Raw genomic sequence first — 22,134 nt, forward strand, 5'->3', positions numbered from 1 at the left:
AGATGAAGCCTTGAAGCTTTCATCCATTATCATTCTTCTACATAATGCCATGATTCAATACTTCTCCACATGATTCCACATTGGTCAAGTCAACGTCATTCCGTATCATTCTCTCATTTTATTTCATGAATCTAAGGCATTCTACATGCTTTCATAGTTTGTCATTCAGCATTTCTACACAACTTGCTTCATCTACTTTTACTGCAAAATGAAAAAAATTGGCCTCACTTTTGGAGGAGAGTTTTAATCATTGTGAATGAACATGAAAATCTGAACAAAACTAAAACCTTAAACACAAATAGAAACTAAGCAACTTGGCCTGAATATGAATTAAAATTAATTACAGTTAAAATCCACAACTAAACACAAAGTAAACATCAAGTATAATGATTACTACAAAACTATTATAATCCTGAGACCAGTTAACTAGGTATTTTAACATCGATGCAAAAACCCATCAACAAACAGAAGGTGAAAACTTCACGGATCATTGCTCATCTCCCCAACACACTCGGAATTCTCATTAGAGACTCTTTTGCAAGTGACTGAGCAGGCACCAGGGTTCTCGCCAGTGTGGATTCTTGTATGGCCTTTTAAGCTTCTCTTCGCTGAGAAACTTTGGCCACAAACTGAGCATGAAAAAGGTTTCTCGCCAGTGTGGATTCTTGTATGACTTTTTAAGTGTCCCTTCTGACTGAACTTTTGGCCACAAACTGAGCATGAAAAAGGTTTCTCGCCAGTGTGGATTCTTGTGTGCCTTTTTAAAGATTCCCTGAGAGAGAATTTTTGGCCACAAACTGAGCATGAAAAAGGTTTCTCGCCAGTGTGGATTCTTGTGTGCGTATTTAAACTTCCCTTCTCAGAGAATCTTTGGCCACAAACTGAGCATGAAAAAGGTTTCTCGCCAGTGTGGATTCTTGTATGAGTTTTTAAGGTTCTCTTCTCAGAGAATCTTTGGCCACAAACTGAGCATGAAAAAGGTTTCTCGCCAGTGTGGATTCTTGTGTGGATTTTTAAGTTTCTCTTCTCAGAGAATCTTTGGCCACAAACTGAGCATAAAAAAGGTTTCTCGCCAGTGTGTATTCTTGTATGAGTTTTTAAGGTTCTCTTCTCAGAGAATCTTTGGCAACAAACTGAGCATGAAAAAGGTTTCTCGCCAGTGTGGATTCTTGTGTGGATTTTTAAAATGTCCATCCGAGAGAAATTTTGGCCGCAATCTAAGCAGGAAAAGGTTTTCTTTCTTGTGTGCATTCTCATGTGTTGTTTCAAACTACTGCTATGAGCAAAACAAATTCCACACTGAGAACATTGTCTGTGTTTGTTTTGAGACTCATCATCAGCAGCAGCAGCCGCAGCACCAACAGCAGCAGCAGGAACATGTGACGACACGTCATCACAATCTGATGATGGAGCTGCTTGTGATCCCCCACAGTGGTCTCCATCACCTTCTCTGGTCATTTGTTGACTTGAGCTGCAGCTTGGAGGCTCCGCCCCTTTGCTCACCTCACGTTGACCCTCATCTAAACTCTTCAAATGGACACCAGTCAATGGTATCGTGCAGGCATCCTCCTCCTCTTCCTTTTTAATGTCATAGGAGTCTTCTCTCTCGTTTTTAATGTCGCAGGAGTCCTCTCTCTCATCTTTATTACAAGGCCGCTCCGGATCTTCCTCCTCTTTTATGGTGCAAAGAAACTTCTGCTCCATTTGTTCATTGAGGTGCTGGACCTCTTTGGCCACATCTTCCTCTTTAATGCGAGTGCGCTCTGGCTCCTCCTGCTTAGGACCAATAACTTCACTGATGTCTGCAAAACAAGACAAACACATTAACACTGAAAGTTACAGTTGAAAAGAAACTGGTCAAACCTATCCAAGACCTTTTTAAACCTGCCAATGATTTTGATATAATTCTACTAAAAATAAACACTGGAAGAGGATTCATAATAGAAAAGAGCCATCTACTGACCTGCTCTGTACAACACAAAATAAGGCTGCAGCCAAACAGCTTCCGGTCGTTGACTACGGTCCTTTTCCTCCACGTACTTTGCTGTGGTCCTTGCAAACATTTTCTCGCTGCAACGACTGTCCGGTCTAAGTAGGAACAGACATTAACACACTAAAACAAAGAGAAGACAACTGGTACAGTAATCTCTCGCTACTTCGCCCTTCACTTATTGCAGCCTCACTCTATCACGGATTTCTTTAGAAATTTATATTGGGGACGCGACAGTCGGCCAGCACGCAAGAGCAGAGAGGAGCCAGAAACGTTCACACTTCAAAAAAGGTTCATAAAAGTCTTCCGTGTATATTCCATCGATATCATATTAATTTTACTCGTATTAATTTTCTTATTTATTTAAATAAATAAGAATGTTTCTGCAAGTCAGTTTGACTTTAAAAAAATACAAGTGTTTAAAAATACAAAAAATATTTAAACAACAATAAAGTGTGTAAAACTACAATAAAGGTTCATAAAAGTCTTGTGTAGATGTATATATTTACTCTTATTTATTTTCTTTCTTTCCGCATTTATTAAGATAAAGAATGTTTATGAAAATCAGGTTGACTCTAAACTGTTTACTAAAGTGTTTAAGAATACAAAAACATTTTAAATTACAATATACAGTGTTTAAAAATACAATAAAATACAACAAAGGTTCATAAAAGTCTTTTATGGCTATGGTAACAATATATTTTCTCTATATCGCGGATTTTTGCCTATCGCAGGTGGTCCTGGAACTAATTATCCGCAAGAAACGAGATCTTACTGTATTGAGGACGCTGCCTTTGCAGCTACTTGACAATAGTCACTTGTAAGTCAACAATAATGGCAATAATCAAGCAAAATATCATAAAGTTAGTACTGTGGTAGCTACCATGCGACAAGCATTGAGCCGCACTTATGGACTGCAACCAAGCAGTACTAGGAATAACTTGGGTCCAGAGTCGTCACTTACCTCTTTCGTCGTTGGGGTTGTAGTGTAGCTAAGGTTAACTTGTCACCACACAAGTTGCGTGTTTATCTGATGCAGCCGAATAGAATGAAGTAAGCTTCTGTTTCTGTCCTTAAACCATCGTCGTGGGACTCGCCGATGGTGGAGGGAATGCACGTGCTTGCCTTGTGTGCCGACACCTTGAATTCGATTCCCAGGTATGACTGCGTGAATGTGTGTTTGTGACTGTGTGAATGACCAGCAGGAAAAAAAAAAAACATTGTAGTCGATTTACTTCCTGTTACGTGATGATAATGTCACTTGAGAGGTCCCGAGCGCCCTCTAGCGAAGGGCCGTGGGAAGTTTTTGTAGTGTTATTGTTGCCCAGGCACAAACCAACATTGCGTGCAAAAAAAAAAAAACATTTTGTGCACGTTTTCCCCCCCAAAAACTCCAACTTGAATAGATTTTAATAGTATACTAGCGTGCGTTTGTTGTTTAACACTAGTGTTGACTAGCCAGAAAGCTTGAAGCCGCATGTGCGTCATTGATGCCAGATGAAGCCTTGAAGCTTTCATCCAATATCATTCTTCTACATAATGCCATATGATTCAATACTTCTCCACATGATTCCACATTGGTCAACGTCATTCCGTATCATTCTCTCATTTTATTTCATGAATCTAAGGCATTCTACATGCTTTCATAGTTTGTCATTCAGCATTTCTACACAACTTGCTTCATCTACTTTTACTGCAAAATGAAAAAAATTGGCCTCACTTTTGGAGGAGAGTTTTAATCATAGTGCATGAACATGAAAATCTGAACAAAACTAAAACCTTAAACACAAATCACTAAGCAACTTGGCCTGAATATGAATTAAAATTAATTACAGTTAAAATCCACAACTAAACACAAAGTAAACATCAAGTATAATGAAAACTACAAAACTATTATAATCCTGAGACCAGTTAACTAGGTATTTAAACAGCGATGCAAAAACCCATGAACAAACAGAAGGTGAAAACTTCACGGATCATTGCTCATCTCCCCAACACACTCGGAATTCTCATTAGAGACTCTTTGGCAAGTGACTGAGCAGGTAACAGGGTTCTCGCCAGTGTGGATTCTTGTATGAATTTCTAAGTATCCCTTACAACTAAACTTTAAAGTTAAAGTCCCAATGATCATCACACGCACATCTGGGTGTGGTGAAATTTATCCTCTGGATTTAACCCATCCCCGAGTGATTTTAATCCATCCCCTGGGGGAGAGGGGAGCAGTGAGCAGCAGCGGTGCTGCGCTCTGGAATCATTTGGTAATCCAACCCCCAATTCCAACCCTTAACCCATGAGTGCCAAGCAGGGAGGCAATGGGTCCCATTTTTATAGTCTTTGGCATGACCCGGCCGGGGTTTGAACCCACAACCTCCCAGTCTCAGGGCGGACACTCTACCACTAGGCCACTAGCATGAAAAAGGTTTCTCGCCAGTGTGGATTCTTGTGTGCCTTTTTAAAGATCCCCTGTGAGAGAATTTTTGGCCACAAACTGAGCATAAAAAAGGTTTCTCGCCAGTGTGGATTCTTGTGTGCCTTTTTAAAGATTGCCTGAGAGAGAATTTTTGGCCACAAACTGAGCATGAAAAAGGTTTCTCGCCAGTGTGGATTCTTGTGTGCGTATTTAAACTTCCCTTCTGAGAGAATTTTTGGCCGCAAATTGAGCATGAAAAAGGTTTCTTGCCAGTGTGGATTCTTGTATGAATTTTTAAGATTCTCTTCTCAGAGAATCTTTGGCCACAAACTGAGCATGAAAAAGGTTTCTCGCCAGTGTGGATTCTTATATGAATTTTTAAGTGTCCCTTATGACCGAATCTTTGGCCACAAACTGAGCATGAAAAAGGTTTCTCGCCAGTGTGTATTCTTGTATGACTTTTTAAGCTTCTCTTCTCAGAGAATCTTTGGCCACAAACTGAGCATAAAAAAGGTTTCTCGCCAGTGTGTATTCTTGTATGAGTTTTTAAGGCTGTCTTCTCAGAGAATCTTTGGCCACAAACTGAGCATGAAAAAGGTTTCTCACCAGTGTGGATTCTTGTATGTGTTTTTAAGTGTCCCTTATGACCGAACTTTTGGCCACAAACTGAGCATGAAAAAGGTTTCTCGCCAGTGTGGATTCTTGTGTGGATTTTTAAAATGTCCATCCGAGAGAAATTTTGGCCACAATCTAAGCAGGAAAAGGTTTTCTTTCTTGTGTGCATTCCCATGTGTTGTTTCAAACTACTGCTATGAGCAAAAAAAATTCCACACTGAGAACATTGTCTGTGTTTGTTTTGAGACTCATCATCAGCAGCAGCAGCCACAGCACCAACAGCAGCAGCAGGAACATGTGACGACACGTCATCACAATCTGATGATGGAGCTGCTTGTGATCCCCCACAGTGGTCTCCATCACCTTCTCTGGTCATTTGTTGACTTGAGCTGCAGCTTGGAGGCTCCGCCCCTTTGGTCACCTCACGTTGACCCGCATCTAAACTCTTCAAATGGACACCAGTCAATGGTATCTTGCAGGCATCCTCCTCCTCTTCCTTTTTAATGTCATAGGAGTCTTCTCTCTCGTTTTTAATGTCGCAGGAGTCCTCTCTCTCCTCTTTATTACAAGGCCGCTCCGGATCTTCCTCCTCTTTTATGGTGCAAAGAAACTTCTGCTCCATTTGTTCATTGAGGTGCTGGACCTCTTTGGCCACATCTTCCTCTTTAATGCGAGTGCGCTCTGGCTCCTCCTGCTTAGGACCAATAGCTTCACTGATGTCTGCAAAACAAGACAAACACATTAACACTGAAAGTTACAGTTGAAGAGAAACTAGTCAAATGATGCCAATGATTTTGATATAATTCTACTAAAAATAAACACTGGAAGAGGATTCATAATAGAAAAGAGCCGTCTACTGACCTGCTCTGTACAACACAAAATAAGGCTGCAGCCAAAGAACTTCGGGTCGTTGACGACGGTCCTTTTCCTCCACGTACTTTGCTGTGGTCCTTGCAAACATTTTCTCACTGCAACCACTGTCAGGTCTAAGTAGGAACAGACATTAATTCACACAGTAAAACAAAGAGAAGAAGACAACCAGTATTTATGTGGATCTTCTGCCCTCTGGGAAGAGGTACAGGAGCCTGCGCTCCCGCACCACCAGACTCACCAACAGCTTCATACTCCAGGCTGTTAGGATCCTGAACTCTCTCCCCCTTTCTGCGTAGTGTCGTACTTTTGAGCTATGCTATGCTTACTGTCTGCTGTATGCACACTTGCTCCGTATTTTCTCCTCTTATTTATTGGGTTATTTGTTTATTTATTATTTATTCATCACTCTTATTATTTATTGTTTGTGCCTTCTTGTTTTTATTTTGTGTCATTTACTTGTATGTCTATCGTGTGCTGTGTCTCGTCACCGTGGGGTAGAGGAAACGTAATTTTGGTTTCTTTGTGTGTCTTGGCATGTGAAGAGATTGACAATAAAGCAGACTTTGACTTTTCATTTACCCGCGAGTTTTAAAATCATCTGGGGCATGTCTGCCTGCCTGCAACCATCACTGCTAATCGTCGACTTTTCGTATTCCCACGGTACAGTATTACTCTTGGTGCAGGCAAGATCCAACATTCGTCGAGGACAATCAAGCTAAATATCATAAAGTTAGCACTGTGGTAGCTACCATGCTAATAAAAGCGGACCGCACTTCTGTACTGCAACACAGGAGTACTAGAAATAACATTGCTAAAACGCTGCTAACATGATAACTTAGGTCCAGAGTCGTAACTTACTTTTTTCGTCGTTGCGGTTGTCGTGTAGCTAATGTTAGTGATTCGTCACATAAGTTGCGTGTTTATCTTATGCAGCCGAATGGAAGGCGCCACGTTTCTGCTTGAGTGCTAAAACTAGTGTTGGCTCGCGTGTGAGTGATTCGTTCAAAAGGACGTGTCTTTTCAGTGAACGAGAGTCAATGAATCATTTCCTGAAGTGGTTTGTTCTTTTTACAGTTCATCGAGAGAATGGATCAGTGAGTGAACAAGTGCTGACTTTCCCGTTCGAAAACGGGACAGTGAGTGAGCTGACTTGCTGAGCATTAACGGATCAATAAGTGAACGTGTTGCGTCTCCTGGCGTGAGTGAACGTGAACAGTAGTTTTTAAACAACATATATACGCCTAAATATTGTTATCCAATATATCTACTGTAATTTCACATTACATTACTGGTTTGAAAGTTTATTATTATTATTATTTTATTTTAATAAACTTTTATTTAATTATTGTTTGAGTGTTTTATTGTGAATGACTTGCTAACAGAACAGTGTGGGGAGGGGATTCTTTTTAACGAATCGTTTGTGAACTGACTCTAAAAATTCAGTTCACTTAAGAACTGGAATGCACATCACTAATATAGACTGCCTCTAGGTGGTGCAAGACCACATCAGAAGATTCTGGCTGTTCTCTGTAAAATCCTGACTTAAAACAATATTAGGTTAAAAAATTATGACTTTGCAAATGAAAAAATAAGACAAGAACAAAAAGGCCACAAACAAACAAGGATATGGTTTTGCTTTTGGTGCCAGCAGTCACCCAAATACCACACGTTGGCACTATAACTAGTTTGTTACGATGGTTTTGAATTTTTTATTTATTTTTATCAGAAGACTGACAGGCGAAAATTGCATGTTCTTTTTCTGTTGTTATTAATGGCTGTTTGATGTAACCTTGGAAATGATTTTTTTTTTTTAATTCTCATCTAATTCCCACTCTGTTTTCAATCCTGTAGCAAAAGAAAAACCTCATAAATTGTTTCCCACATGACTTGGATGTGGATAAGTTCCTTTCTTCACTTCACTACGATGACTAAAAGTGGAACAGGAAACGGCTGCTATAATATGACCTACTTGAGTTACGTCCAGGAATAGAACAAGCCATCTGGTTCATTCGTATAACCTAACCTTACATCTTGTCAATTGAAATCAATCTGTTTTGCTCAATTAAGCTTTATTTTTACCAGTATTGTTGATTTGCAGCAGTTGAGATTTGACATGGCACTTTTTTTTTTTTCCATCACCACGCTTATTTGTGATTATGATGCTGTTTAAGCAGTAGTTGTATTCATTTAAAAAATAGTTAAAGGATCTAGTTAAAGAGGACACTCACTGAGATGGACATTAGTATTTAATTTTTGTTTTATGCACACTTGATCAAACGTAGATGCCCTTTCAACAAGACAAAAACTGTCAGTAGACGATCATTGACCCTCCTGCGAACAATGTGGACCTCCACCCTCACCTCTCCTCTGAACGCCCCTGCTTTAGCCAACGTTCAAGCTTACAAGTCCACCCTGGCCTTACATCTCAAATTGTACTTTGTTAATCTTGCATCAAAGACATCATAGACCCATTTACAACAAATGAAAAGCAACTATTTTCATTGAGCACCGCAAATGAAATAAAGAGCAATTATTTTCATTGAGCGCCGCAAAGCATCGTCGCTAGTGTCAATATAATTTTCACATTAAAAGCACAAAAGCCGAGTGCACTTTTCTCAAAAACCAGAAGATCGATTGAAAACTAAGTACTGACTGTTGATAATTATTCCACCAACAATTCTGTGTTTTTCTTTAAAAATATATTTATTACATATTTCTGTTCACAAGCAACCACATTAGGTTTTATTTTGACGACCCACGTTTGTTTCCGGGTGAAGAAGGCAGGAAATAGGTATGGCTGTCATTTCATTTGAACAAGTACCACTCGATTATCTCCATATATAACGCGATTTGGCCAAAACTATATCTACCGGGAACATAGGAGCGTTTCTCATATCACCATTAAGAGGTTCGTATTGACCTCTCAAGTGCATATTTGGTTGTAGCGTTCAAAGGTCCCACTCTCACCGGGTTGGCTAACCGGTTAGCAAGTGGGGGGTGAAGAAGTGTGTTGCAATCATGTCCCATAATGAACACTGCCACTGGCTAGCTTAACTAGCAAGGTTATTTCTGGCAAGTGTTGACGAAAGAGTGTGGTGGCACTTTCGTTTTCTTTTCCTAATATACATTTTTTTGTGGTTTTAAACACTGCAATCGAATGTTTTTGAACACCGCTTAAACTGTCAAGGCAAGGAGCCGTAGTAGTCGACTGACACTGTGGTTGCTCGAACAACTTGTAATGCTAATGTGTCCTCTGTTTTCCTTGTCGCAGACTTTCCAGGTAACATTGACTGACATGGCAGCCAATGGAGACAGTTGTGACAAACCTCAAAGACGCACAGGAACTAAAGAAAAACAGAATGGTAACTCCACAGGTTGGTTATTAGAAATATTCCGACATATTATTGCGAAATTCAGTTTGTTTAATCGTTGTCACACAACTCCGCTGTTGTCACGTGATTTTTGGTTGTAAAAGTCACAGAACAGAATTGGATCAGATGCAGTATGCATTCAGCATTGACCATAATGTAGCAATTGGTGCAGATGCAAGTACAGAATGTCTGGATCATCAGAATTGTGGTTTGTTTGCAGATTCAACTATGAGAGAGAGGCGACAGAAAGATAAGGAAGAGCGCCTGTCTCTTGTGTTATGGAGGAGGCCTGTTATTACACTACATTACTTCCTCCTAGAGACCTTAATTAAGCTAAAGGAGTGGACAATAAAGTAAGAAGCTCTGGGTTTTTCTTTTTCTTCTTTTTTTTTTTTTTTAAATAAATCATCTTTTACACACTTGACTTTTTACCCATGTAATGGCAGTTTGTTGACTTTGTCCCCCGCTTGTGTAAAATTCAAGAGTCCATGACCTAACGCAAAAGACAGAATTGAAATGGGCCAATTTTTGTTTGTGTTCTCTTTCTCAGGCTTTGGCAACGACGAAGCATTGTGTTCTTATTTTTGGTGTTATGTAGTCTCTTCTCTGCCGCCTACTCCATAGAAGGATCACATCAAAAAGTAAGGTTGAGTTTTGTCTGTGCGTGTGAGTGAAAGATAATCAGCACCATTCCTATATCACCAGTTTAAAGGTTACAGATAAGTCACACTTTAAAACAGTCACAAATACTGGACACATTTGATTATTTATTTCCTACATGTTTAGATCGTTGTTGTTAAATATTGTGATTAAATCATTAATAGGTGCAGTGTTTTTGCACATTTTTATACTAACCTAAATATAATTTGAAGAAATGTGTTATTTAAGAAGTGTGTGTCAAGATATTGGTATTCATTTTTCTAATCCAAATCATGGAAGGATTGTTCTTTTTGTTTTTCAGTATGTCCAGTACCTAGAGAAGAAATTCCTCTGGTGTGCGTACTGGGTAGGTTTAGGTATTCTGTCCTCTGTTGGCCTTGGGACTGGTCTGCACACCTTCCTTCTTTATCTGGTAAGATTCCAGTTATGTTGCATGGTATTTCTCTTGCAAATATGAATGCAAGATTTACTTTGAAGTTTGAACATCATGGAAAAATACAGTTGAACAACAGCCACTCTACTCATGGCTGATTTTCCCGGATTTTCCAAGCACTAGCAGCTAAGGTTGTTGATTGGGTCTAATACCGTCACTGTGTGATATACCGATTAAATATAGGCCCTATTCGATAATGGAAAGCGGGAAGTTTTTCCTCAATTTGGTGTTTGTCTGACATTTGTTTCGAGAAACACTGCGAATGGACATCTAGACATACAAAACAGCTCTCAAGTTTTGCAATTTGGTTCACTTTTGTCATTCATTTAGCCTTTCATGGAAGTCTGATCAGCCCAAAAACATTTTCCATTCTTTGAAATATGGATGAATCACTGAAACCTGCTTTGCAGAAAGCTTCGACCCATCAAGTTAGAGCGAGAATCGTTTCTTGAAATACAGTTCTGAGAAGCCTTATTGCTTTGTCTTGCAGTGCATCATTGGATGCAACAAAGCGCTTTCAACATTTCCCAGAAGTATAAAAATGTTCCAGTATTTAGTCTTAGTTATGATACTACTAGTATATTCTGGTGACTTTTGATGCTGTCATGAAGCACATTTGTCTCCCAATGAATGTCTTTTTATCCATCGTTTTCCTTGGATAGCGACTGGGTACTTTTTATATCCCTACAAAATATTTAGGTTGGCTCCTCAGATTTCTGCTTCACTTCTAATTTGACCTTGATTTTCATATTCTGTACTCATTGTTTACCCCAGCAAAATAGCATGTCCTTCAACAAGCAGTTGCTGAATGACCGCGCATAACTTTAAAGTGGTGGGTTTTTTTGTGTGTGTATGTGTGTGGTTTTTGGGAAAGATGAGGAATCCAGAGATGCAAGCAGATGGGGAGGCTATAAATTGGCTTGGTAATATGTGCTTACACTGGGCACATGATTCAGCTATTTCCATCCCCTTATTTTTTCCTTTAGTTGTTTCACACAGTTTCTAGCTTACAAAGCACACAATGAGATCTGAAAATGTCTTTGTTAGTGGCCGTGTGATTCATGTGGAGAAGGTGACCTAATCTGCTCGCCCATCTGTAGGTGTGTGTGAGGGAGGTTTGACCGCCAGTATGAAACGTGGCCTCCATTAACAATTATATTGTTTTATTATATTATTGGTGGCAGTGAAGGTTGTCAAAAGTACTGTTTTAATGGAGGGATATGTTTGTAAATAATTTTGTTGGGGTGTTGCTACTGGGCCTGAGAGTGATTTTATTTGGTGGATGGGGGTGGTGGAGAGCATTTTCTCACCACCAGTGTAATCCCCCAAAGACAATGATGGCATCATTTTATTCATGGAAAGGGGATTTAATCAGATGATTCTCTTATTTTGAATCACAGTCTTCAATTTTGGACGTTACTACGGATTTATTTGAAATACATAAACACTATCAACGGCTGTATTGTTTGTTTGAATTTTTTCTTGTGTGACAACAATGGCGCAGCTTCAGATTGCAGGACAGGTTGCCGTCGTCACTCTGTAATCGTACGCTGTCCGTCTTGTGTCAGAGTTGCTTCTCTCCCTTGAAGGCGGCATAATGGAGTCGCTGTGGTGTGGCTACAGGTGGGCCCATTCTTATTGGGGCCAGGTGGTGAAGCCCAACAACGCATCTTTTCAGACATTTAAGATGACATGGCAGACTACACTTTGTGACTCAGCCACTGTCTGTCTCGAGCTTCGGGGAGGTGATACTCCTTGCGTTCAACAATTTTGTATTGTATGGGTGTGCTGTATATATGATTGAAGAATTATTGCACCGGTCCAAAAACATGACTTTAAAAAACAAAAAAAAGTTCCAAAGCATTTCAACCATAAATGCCCATAATATATAATAAATAGTTTGATGTTTGCATCGTATTTTTCAAAATAAACTTAGCAAAGCCAGCACACAACTTTAACGCTCCAGTACTTCCCTTGCATTGTTCATTCTGTCCCGTAAGCTACAAGGTAACATCCAGTAGTAGATTGAATGTGTTTCTTTTTTTGTTTCTCTAAGGGCCCTCATATAGCATCAGTGACACTGGCAGCCTATGAGTGCAGCTCAACAGATTTCCCAGAGCCTCCATACCCAGACCAGATTGTGTGTCCTCAACTTGCAGGGGCTGAGGGAAGTATCTCCCTCTTCTCGATCATGTCGAAGGTCCGCCTGGAAGCCTGCATGTGGGTAAGTGGATGTTGGTTTTAATATTGGGATAAAAAAAGTGTTGCTTAGTGCCAGGAGCAGGTCACACAGAATTGACCGCAGGCATTTAGGCCAGCATTTCTACCGGAGCACAAATACGGTCAACCTTGTTCTTACCAAAATCTCAAGTGTGTGTTCCTCAGAAAGCTGCAGTTTATGTCTCATGGGTCTTTTTAGGGTGCAGGCACTGCCATCGGAGAACTGCCGCCATACTTCATGGCCAGAGCAGCACGTCAATCTGGGGCTGACCCTGAAGATGAAGAATATGAGGAGTTTGAGGAGATGCTGGAGCAGGCTGAGAACGCACAGGTCAGCGTTGCACACAGGCGTTGTTAGTGAGGTGTAGGCTTTTTATAGCCACTGTGAATATGGATTTATCATAACCACAATTTCCTCTTTTACCTACATATTATGCACAACACATATGCAGCTTCTCTATCAAAACGGGTAGTCCTCATAATGCCAACTGCCCATGAAACAACTGTCCAGTCATTGGTCCTATACTGCCACGTGACTTCAGTGAAGCCCCTCCCTCTTTACGCTTCCAGTAAATCCTTGTGTGTGCGCGTGAGTCACCCTAAGCACTGCTCCCCCTTTAATCATCCTCCGGGCTTTGTGCTGTCTGCATTTCTCCCGCCCTCCCCTCTCTTTTCACGGGTCTCTAATTTGAATGACAGACAGCTCTGTCAGGAAGCAGGTTCACATGACTGGACACTGCTGAGATCAGATGCTGACTCAGCGGAACGGTAATTGGAGAAACCTGGTGTACAGTACATTTTCACAATCGCCATCATCCCATCTCTCCTCATTAGATCACACTTGATTGCCACCATAAGAAAACTTGATTGTCTTCTGTGTATTGTATGATGATCATAACATACCACCATCATTTTCTCATATGTTTTACATTCAATGCAATACAATCACTTTTAATGTGGAGAGGACATTGACCTTGATTGATTTAGTTATGAAAGATCAATTCAGTTAGAATTCTTTGGTTAATAAATGAGGAATTACTTATGAATGTATATTTCATATTTAATATCTACTGTATATGACGCTGTTGTTAGGGAGGGAAAGAAAAATGTTTGACAGGTATTAGAATTTGAAATGAATTTAATAAGTTATAGAAATAAATGTGTATATTGTGTATTTTGAAACGTATTCTATTTTGTGTCGTAAAATGGAAATGTTATACACAAATACGACATGTATATTAAATTTTATTACTTTAGCATTATTCCAACTGAAACTAATATTTTTTGCATAGCCATACACAAAATAAAAAATAAAAAAGCAAATGGTTAAATCACCCTATTTTACTCGCATTGATATTGTGAAGTTGAATAAAAGATTTAGTGTTTATTACATTTGTCCTGAATCAGCATACCGTTTTTAAATTGCCGTTTATTATACGTTATTATGAAGAGTGGCACACCCAAGGAGAATTGAACACATCTGGTTACAGCAATGTTGTAACTTAGTTTTGTACAATTTTGTCTTTCCTCTTTCAGGATTTTGTCACCAGAGCAAAAATGGGAGTCCAACACATGGTGCAGAAAGTGGGATTCTTTGGGATCTTGGCTTGTGCTTCGGTAGGAAAGATTTGTGTTAATGCTTTTGTATTTTTCTACCATTTTGTAGGGGACAATTTTCAAACCATTTGATATCTGTCCTTTTAGATCCCAAATCCACTTTTTGACTTGGCGGGAATCACGTGTGGACACTTCCTGGTTCCTTTTTGGACCTTCTTTGGGGCCACGCTCATTGGGAAAGCCATCATTAAGATGCACATACAGGTTTGTCCCTCCATTCAACCTGGTCAGATGTTGGCAAGTAGATGCCAACTACTACCAAAATAAAACACTAATTGTGCTGTAATCATGACCCACAGTGGATAAAAAACTAAGACAGGAATAAAGGATGTAGAACAGTAAAAACAGATAGAAAAGAAGCCAGAAGCTTGCCAATTAAAGAGATCATTTTTCAGTCTTCTCCACAAATGACAAGTCTTTGATTGACTCCGTTTGTGAGGTTTATACCTTTCCATCCCTGGGTGGTACCAGACAGTGACCTCACCATCACAGATTTCTGACAAAGGGTCCTGTCCCACAGCAGGGGGTTCAAGAGGATGTAAAGTGGACATTATTGAAGAAAGTTTAGCCTTCTAGAATGGTTTGAGGCTTTATTTGTCTGTGTGTATGCTTTAAACCTGGAGGACATTACAAGTCATATCCTGTCTAGAATTGTCCAGGGGGTCTATGTGTCACACTTTCAAATGTTGATCACTTTCATGAGTGGAGAAGAATATTGCCGTATGCCCCCCCACTAACACTATAAACCACAAAAAGCTCCTGGCAGCTTGAAATGGAACTTATTGTCACATTTAGATTTTGCAATGAGTAAACATCGGTAGATCTGTTGTCAATTTTGGCCTTGGTCTGATGTCATACAAAAGTTCAGTGTCGCGATATGTATTCTCCTGCTTTACAGCATTTTGTTGTATTGGTCAACAGAAGCTGTTTGTTATCATCACCTTCAGCAAGCACATCGTGGAACAAATGGTGTCTCTCATTGGGTAAGTACCTTTAATGTGAGTCAGTCAGGTGCTTGACTTCAGTGGTTCTCGAGTGCTGTCATCCTGAAACCTGGATCCATTGTTGTTGCAAAGCCATGGCCCTCTGTTACATAGAAGTTGCGAGTTTAATTGTAAAATAAGATCTAAAACACGGTTATTGTATTTTCTAACAAATGCATCCACAATTAGGCAATATGGATTTTGTGTGTGTGTGTTCAAATTCCTCCCAAAAATACAACTTGTACTCAGGAGCAACATGGGTTTTTTTTTCTTCCCATGATGAATTTTTGATTATTGTGACTTAAAGTCCCAAAAATATGGTAACTGCTCTCACTGGAGGGGGAAGAGGGGACGAGTGTCCGCATTTCCCGCCAGACATTTGCATCTCTGCAGTATTGGTGGTCAGGCATGTGAGGTCCCATTCAGACATGCTGATATGACTCACAGAGTTCAACAATATTCCCTAGCAGTGTGGGGAAACTTGAACCTCGACTTAAATAATTAAAACCGTCTGCCACAATAGCTATCTTATAGCTAATTTATTTTGTGTGTTTTGGACATCAAATGTAATATCCAAGTCATCTGCATTTGGAGTCTAGTTGTAAACAATATTGCTTAAAAAGAATAGTGCAAAATCAACCCAGTTAACAATATTGTCTAAGTTAAAACTGTATGGTGTCAAGCCATGATTAGGTCATATGTTATTGGTTATTTTCTGATCTAATCTCAGCATAGTATAACAAACACCACAGCATCAAATCATCTCAAATGAACCTTACGCCCGATAAATAACTTGTTACAATGCCCACAAAGAATGGATGGACTTTGATGACACTCAGACCTCAGTAGATGGCTGAATAGGGATCCCACTTCTGTTTTGCGAAATCAGTGACATTCTGATAGAATCCTGCTGACTCGCTGTGATGCACGGCCTATTGTACAGTATAATAACATGACGCGGTAACAAGTCAGTCTAAGTGAAATCCGCCATCATTGATGTCGGTTAAGTGTCTAGTTTTGCTTAGTCGAGTCTAGACAGTAACCTTTTGTACTGATCCTATATTCAGTGATTCACCCACTTTTATTATTACTTTTTTGAAATAAATAATTTGCTTTTAAAGCACATAAATCATGGGCCCCATTGTGCTTTGCTCGGTCACCTGAAGAGATAGCATACCCAGCCTAATAAGGATGCAAGTATGCCTCGATTAGATGTCTTTGCACCCAGATGGTGGTAAGGGTGATGACATCATGTCGAGTCACTTCCCGGTTGAAGCGGCTGACACAAGAGCCTGAGGAGAGCTAAGGAGTATAAAAGGAGGGCTGAGGACCAAGTGCTTCAGTTGCCTCTCCTCCTACTGGACTCACATGCAGGATGGCCGCTCTTGGGATCTTTGTTTAAAAATGAATAGATAGTCTTTTTGTTCCTTTATAGATATCTGGGTAAGTACAAATAGTCATTCTTAGCTCTGTTTTGATTTGTCCTTTGCCAGGTCTATACCCAAAGTAGGACCGTCACTCCAGAAGCCCTTCAGCCAGTACCTGGAAGCACAAAGGAACAAGCTGCATCATGGCCAAGGAAGCAAGTCATCGGTAAGGACAAACTATTTCATTTGCACACATTTATCTTTCATCTGACATGAAGATCTTTGGCTACTGATTAATTCCTAGATGTGATAGTTACATGGCTCGGCACTTGACTTACTACTTCAAATGCTTATGTCCAAAAGGATTTTAACACCAATGTGGGTGAGGCTACATTGTATGATTTTATTTTCCCCTTTATGCCTGTCATCACAATGGCGTTTAAGTACAATAAAAGGTTTAGATATATACGTAATAATAGAGACACAATTCCTCAATTTTTAGGAGCTCCATAATGTTTGAGTTGTTATTACTGAGAAGCAACTTTTCAAGGCAAGACCAGCTTATTTGTATAGCACTGTATTTTAAACTGTGAAAACTCAAAGATCGCTTAAAAATACCACAATATTCTGGATTTGCTTTAATTTGTCTTTGCTGACTTTGTATCATTATGAACCTTTCATTTTGCAGTATTCTGGTGTGGTAATCACTGATCTACTGTCACTGTTGCTTTCTAGGATGACAACTGGCTTTCCTGGTTGTTTGAGAAGCTGGTGCTGGTCATGGTCTGCTACTTTGTCATCTCCATTGTCAACTCCATGGCTCAGAGTTATGCCAAGCGGCTTCAGCAGCAAAGGCACTTGGTGGAGAAAACCAAGTGACACCAGGCGGTACAGACTGTGCACCTGCAGCCGTGTCCGCTCATGACTTGCCGCCAAACTTCACCCTCCACGCTCAGAAGGCTGTGCGCTCCAAAGCGGACTGTGTCCTTGGTATGTGCGTGTCTGCGTTTGAACATCCGTCTCCATCATTTTTGTAAATTGTCTCGTCTCACTCAGTGTGCGCAAAGCACCCGGTTATCCTGCTAATTTAATGGTCTTACTTTCCGACGATTCCATACTTCAACACGTGAAGTGTTCGGTGGTGGTGTCTTCTGTGTACAGGCACTGCCTATCAGATGCGATGCCTTATGCAAAGATGGGAAAGTCTTGACTTCTTCCCTTGACAGTAGTTCTTGACTTTTTATTTAATTTTGTAATATTAATGTATGAATGGTTGTTGATTTGTGTGCGGTGTGCTGCCAGGATAACTGCTCTCTTTTCAGGGTTGGGATATTCATATTTTTGACTTTATTTACTGGAATTGTCAGTTCTCCAACAAAAAAAAAGGAAAAAGCAATATCAATGTAAATTGTGTTGTTGGTTTGCACATTGTGTAGATAACTTAATCATGGACATTATGTATTTGGATTCTAATACTATATGGGCAGGAGACACCTTGAATCCAACAAATGACAGTTTGCAGTGACACTGTACTTTAAGGCAACTAGAACCATTTCTAATTCTGTTATGTAAAATTAGACATTTGATTGGATCATATATAAACTCAATAACGACACTGCGTGATTCATTGCTTTGCTTATTGTTAGAAATGTATATGTCTCTTGAAGAAATGATCATCTTGGAGGTAAGTGAACAAATTGCCACCGCTTCCCACAGATGGCTGCGTCCAAGTCACGGTTGGTATCAGTGGTTCAATGTTGGCCTCCTATTCTTCATAGTTCTTGTTTCAGCCTGCCAGTGACCATCAAGTGTCCACCTTCTCAGCTAGCTTATCAGACTGGTGTTGGCTGTTAAGTCTCACGTGGCAACAGTGGTCTGTAAGCTGACTGAAGTTGTGGGTCATCATCAACTGCCTTTCAATTATTATGTAGTATGTACTGAACTTGGAGTAATTGACTGTCTTTAATATAACCCATGCTAAAAAATTTTGAATTACTACACAATAAATCGATTGACATTATGTGAGTGTTATTCCTTTGAAATTGCATTCTGTTGTATTTCGTGTGCTTCGAGCAACAAAATTATTCATTCGACCTGTAGATAAAAAAACCTATGTACAGTATTTACAGCATGCATGTACTGTTCATGTGTTTTTGGAGTCCTTGAGGTAAAAACACAGCGGCTATTCTGTTTTATCCATTACAGCCAAGTTGACTGTAGCTGGAAAGGATTTGCTCTACAAAAGCAAAGCTTTCAAGGAAATCTTCTTCTGAGATTCCAAACTTTGTGTACTGATGGATGTAGGCCCTGTAACAAAAAAATAGCACTACAATAACTACCACAAAAAAACATGACAAGAATGGTCATATTTGATACTCTATAATATTTTATTTTTTATCTAACCATATGAGGAATAACTAAACCCACCTTGCAGCAAACATACTCCAAGCTTTTCTCACTATGTTGTCCAATGGTTCGATCAGAGCTTGACTGTTGCTGACCAACGTAGCCGTTTTTTCGTACTTATTAAACGACACTGGACATTTCCAAACGTTGAAAGCGTCTTTCGGCGAGAGCCACGAGCTGTAAAGGGCTGCATTGGCAAAGTTACCTAGTGTCGTGGGGTTTAGGTTCACGTTAGTACTTTGAACAGAGGTGTGAAACGTGTACATGTTGAACTGATCTGTCCAACCTGTCTCTGCACTGAACACGTCTTTGCCTCTCAGTATGAGCAGATTGGCCAAGGAAGTGTTGACACTGGATCCAGTCAGAGTTCTGGTCCGCTCTGAGACAGTCAATGGACGTACATGCCAGTTTATACCTGCCAACGTATTATATCACATTAGCTTCTGACAAATGTGTTAATAATGTCAGAATAATGCTAAAATGGGAAATAGTTCTTGTAGGACTGACACTCCAGTTACAAAGTCCTTAGAGATGAGCTACTGCTGCTCCAATCACTACAATAACTTTTTCAATTCATTTATTCAGGAGTAAGTATACATATTTTTGAGTGACGAGTCTCATTTGCAACATTCATAGGACTGTTTTTTCATCGAACAAATTGTTAAAGGAAACTTAATAAATTGAGTTGTGCTGTATTCATATTGAGCATGTAAATTCATGAAAATGAAATTCCGTTGCGACCCCACCCCGCCCCCGAAACAATTCATGCATTTTACAGACTGAACTGTCAATTGGCCTTGACAATTAATAGAACCCTTTTTTGGCTACACTTGCCTTCCTCCATCTTGGTGTTGGAGATGAGCATTTGGCGCAGGTGTTTGATCAGAGCTGGCCATCTGAAATTGGTGAATGCTATGGAGGAACTCGGCATCTGTGGTATGGTGCTCACACTGAGCAGCTTGTACTCTGGGTGGCACGCCAGGGCGCTCACAAGTTCACCTGAGGGCAAAGCAGAGATCCACTACTGTATGAATAAAAATCTTCAACTCACTTCATCACAGTTCCATGGCACCGAGATGTGCGAGTTCACTGTCATGTGTTAAGTCTTGGAAATGCAAATCAATCATGCAGTGTGTCTCTCACCAAGAGGATTCCTGCTGTAGACTCCGTTGGAGTCAGCAGTGAGCGCAGGCTGAAGGATGGTGCCCAGCTGATGAGCGATCACCATGTTGATATCAGCAATGGAGATGTCTTTAATATGGAGCAGCTGACTGCAAATCCTGTGCACCGTGTCATTCTCGTGCACCAGGAGGCCATCCGACAGCTGGTACAGGCGACCCAGTGTCAATACCGAGTTGTAGTTCTGGACAATCACCTGAAAGCCACACAGCGGTTATTCCTTTTTAACAGCACATCTTCATACCAAGTCTTCATACCTCGCCTGTGCCGTACGGCCAGGTTAGGTGGTTGACAATGAAGGATTTGGGGTAGACGTCCCGCAGACATTGAGTGACGTAGGTGCCCACTCCAGAACCCGTCCCACCCGCCACACTCATCATGGCCAAGAAACCACGCAGTCCATCACAGCGCTCCGCCTCACGTCGCAAGATATCTTCCATCGCTGCTCTGTGACGCGGGCCCTGGATGTAAAACCTGGAGGCAAGTTTTGAGCTAGTCATGCATAATATCACTGAAGATTTGTTTTTATATTTAAGAGTACATGATTTAAAAAATATGCATTTATTTCTTACAATTTAAAAAAATCACAGCTGCAAGAAATGTCCTAATTCAACTACAATCGATATTTAAACAGTCCTCTTCATTATGCGGATCACATTTGGATGAGTTGTCAATTATGGTTGGAATGTGGGAGGAAAGCAGAAAAGCCATTGTTCGGATTCAAAACCTACTTATGCTAGGACACTATGCAACCCGTGCCAACACCCACCTTTTTTTTTTCTTATAAAAAAATATGCTAGTTAACTAGTTGTAATTTACAATTACACTTTTGACATAAATCATAAAATGTGGCCAATTCACCCATTGGCCCAGTTGTTCCCACTCCCCTGCCACTGGTTGAAGCTTGATGCATCGTCATACTTCCACTTGCCAGATTTGGCAGTCTTGCTGAAATTCTGATTGATGACCTTTGGCTCCATGTCAATCAGCACTGCCCTGGCAACAAGATCTAAATCAAGGATGGAAATAAAAAAGTATCATTCGGTGGCTGTTGTCACAAATAATATACAGTATTTAAAATGCAATATTTGAAACTAAAAATCTCCTTTAAAATGACACGCAATAGGAGACGTGTTACCTGCATCCTCGGTTTGGTAGAAAAAGCGTTCACAGCTGGCAGCAGCGTATGTTTTCTTCTGACATGCTTGAACGTCATTGTAAAGGGTATCAAACAACTCCAGACCTACTTGATTGCCGCACTGACCCAACTGAACCGTAACCACTGACATATTTTATCAATATAAGATGTCTATTTTTACATGGAGGCAATTGGCTACTGATAACAACTACAGTTGGTCATGTTTAGATTTGGAAGCGACGGCGGAGATGTGTTTCACGGTTGCCGCCACTGCGACAGCGGAATTTCCGTCACGTAAAAGTTGTACTTTCAAACTAAATGCAAAGTAGGTCAATCAAAGACGCCATTGAGAAATTCAGCCTTTGCAAAGATTTTATTCATTTGGTGAGAGAAATGAAATTATCTAGTATCTATTAACGCTTGCAAGTGATACACATACAGCAGTCTATGATACAATTGTTGGGGGGGGGGGGGGGGGGGGGTCATGCACAAAGCAGTAAGTATAACATTTTTAAATCGTTGCCTACTTTTACATTTCATCATCATAATCATAGATCTGCTATGTACTTGTATACAGAAAGTTTTGGATAGAGATTTAATTTGAGGAAAATAAGATCATATTTTTTCTAGGGGGTGTAATATTACGTGAATACATTTAATATCTTGATCTAGGAAATAGACTAATTTCTTCTTGCAAAATATAAGATTTTCTTTTCTTGTAAATATAAATCTCCCATTTTTACTTTGGCCTTGGAGTATATTTACAAACTACAAGCTCGATCATTTACGGGTACATTTATATGCACAATAAAAAAAATAATTCCGATGTGTAGCCACCACGTTTAGATCCTAAACAAATGATTTGGGTCGGC

The 22,134-nt window shown here is 40.0% G+C and overlaps 3 protein-coding genes across 9 annotated transcripts; 1 reads left to right on the forward strand and 2 right to left on the reverse strand.

Annotated features, from left to right (window-relative positions):
• Positions 1 to 98: 98 nt before the first annotated feature.
• On the reverse strand, positions 99 to 6,888 carry LOC133155354 (zinc finger protein 135-like). The gene is made up of 6 exons (XM_061280584.1): positions 6,747 to 6,888; positions 5,877 to 6,001; positions 4,402 to 5,735; positions 2,955 to 2,992; positions 1,964 to 2,088; positions 99 to 1,802 (listed from the first exon to the last, which is right to left on the reverse strand). Exons 2-6 carry the CDS (start codon positions 5,974 to 5,976, stop codon positions 481 to 483), a joined length of 2,919 nt encoding a protein of 972 aa, XP_061136568.1. The 5' UTR covers positions 5,977 to 6,001; positions 6,747 to 6,888; the 3' UTR covers positions 99 to 480.
• A 1,740-nt stretch (positions 6,889 to 8,628) lies between these two features.
• vmp1 (vacuole membrane protein 1) lies at positions 8,629 to 18,154 on the forward strand. 6 transcript variants are annotated; one of them, XM_061281161.1, is made up of 12 exons: positions 8,629 to 8,679; positions 9,160 to 9,262; positions 9,480 to 9,612; positions 9,810 to 9,900; positions 10,221 to 10,331; positions 12,409 to 12,576; positions 12,772 to 12,903; positions 14,109 to 14,189; positions 14,277 to 14,393; positions 15,111 to 15,172; positions 16,666 to 16,765; positions 17,275 to 18,154. In XM_061281161.1, the coding sequence occupies exons 2-12, from the start codon at positions 9,184 to 9,186 to the stop codon at positions 17,416 to 17,418; spliced, it is 1,218 nt and encodes a 405-aa protein (XP_061137145.1). In that variant the 5' UTR covers positions 8,629 to 8,679; positions 9,160 to 9,183; the 3' UTR covers positions 17,419 to 18,154. The 6 variants fall into 6 exon arrangements, with proteins under 6 accessions (XP_061137145.1, XP_061137149.1, XP_061137146.1 ...); XM_061281165.1 differs by having other exon boundaries at positions 8,645 to 8,679; positions 9,160 to 9,250; XM_061281162.1 differs by having other exon boundaries at positions 8,659 to 8,796.
• On the reverse strand, positions 17,812 to 21,537 carry tubd1 (tubulin, delta 1). 2 transcript variants are annotated; one of them, XM_061281160.1, is made up of 8 exons: positions 21,263 to 21,537; positions 20,986 to 21,133; positions 20,382 to 20,598; positions 20,089 to 20,320; positions 19,780 to 19,944; positions 19,232 to 19,360; positions 18,967 to 19,150; positions 17,812 to 18,846 (listed from the first exon to the last, which is right to left on the reverse strand). In XM_061281160.1, exons 1-8 carry the CDS (start codon positions 21,411 to 21,413, stop codon positions 18,732 to 18,734), a joined length of 1,341 nt encoding a protein of 446 aa, XP_061137144.1. In that variant the 5' UTR covers positions 21,414 to 21,537; the 3' UTR covers positions 17,812 to 18,731. The 2 variants fall into 2 exon arrangements, with proteins under 2 accessions (XP_061137144.1, XP_061137143.1); XM_061281159.1 differs by having other exon boundaries at positions 18,967 to 19,360.
• Between the last annotated feature and the right edge of the window lie 597 nt (positions 21,538 to 22,134).

This window comes from Syngnathus typhle, linkage group LG6, assembly GCF_033458585.1.
Source record: "Syngnathus typhle isolate RoL2023-S1 ecotype Sweden linkage group LG6, RoL_Styp_1.0, whole genome shotgun sequence".
NCBI lineage: Eukaryota > Metazoa > Chordata > Actinopteri > Syngnathiformes > Syngnathidae > Syngnathus > Syngnathus typhle.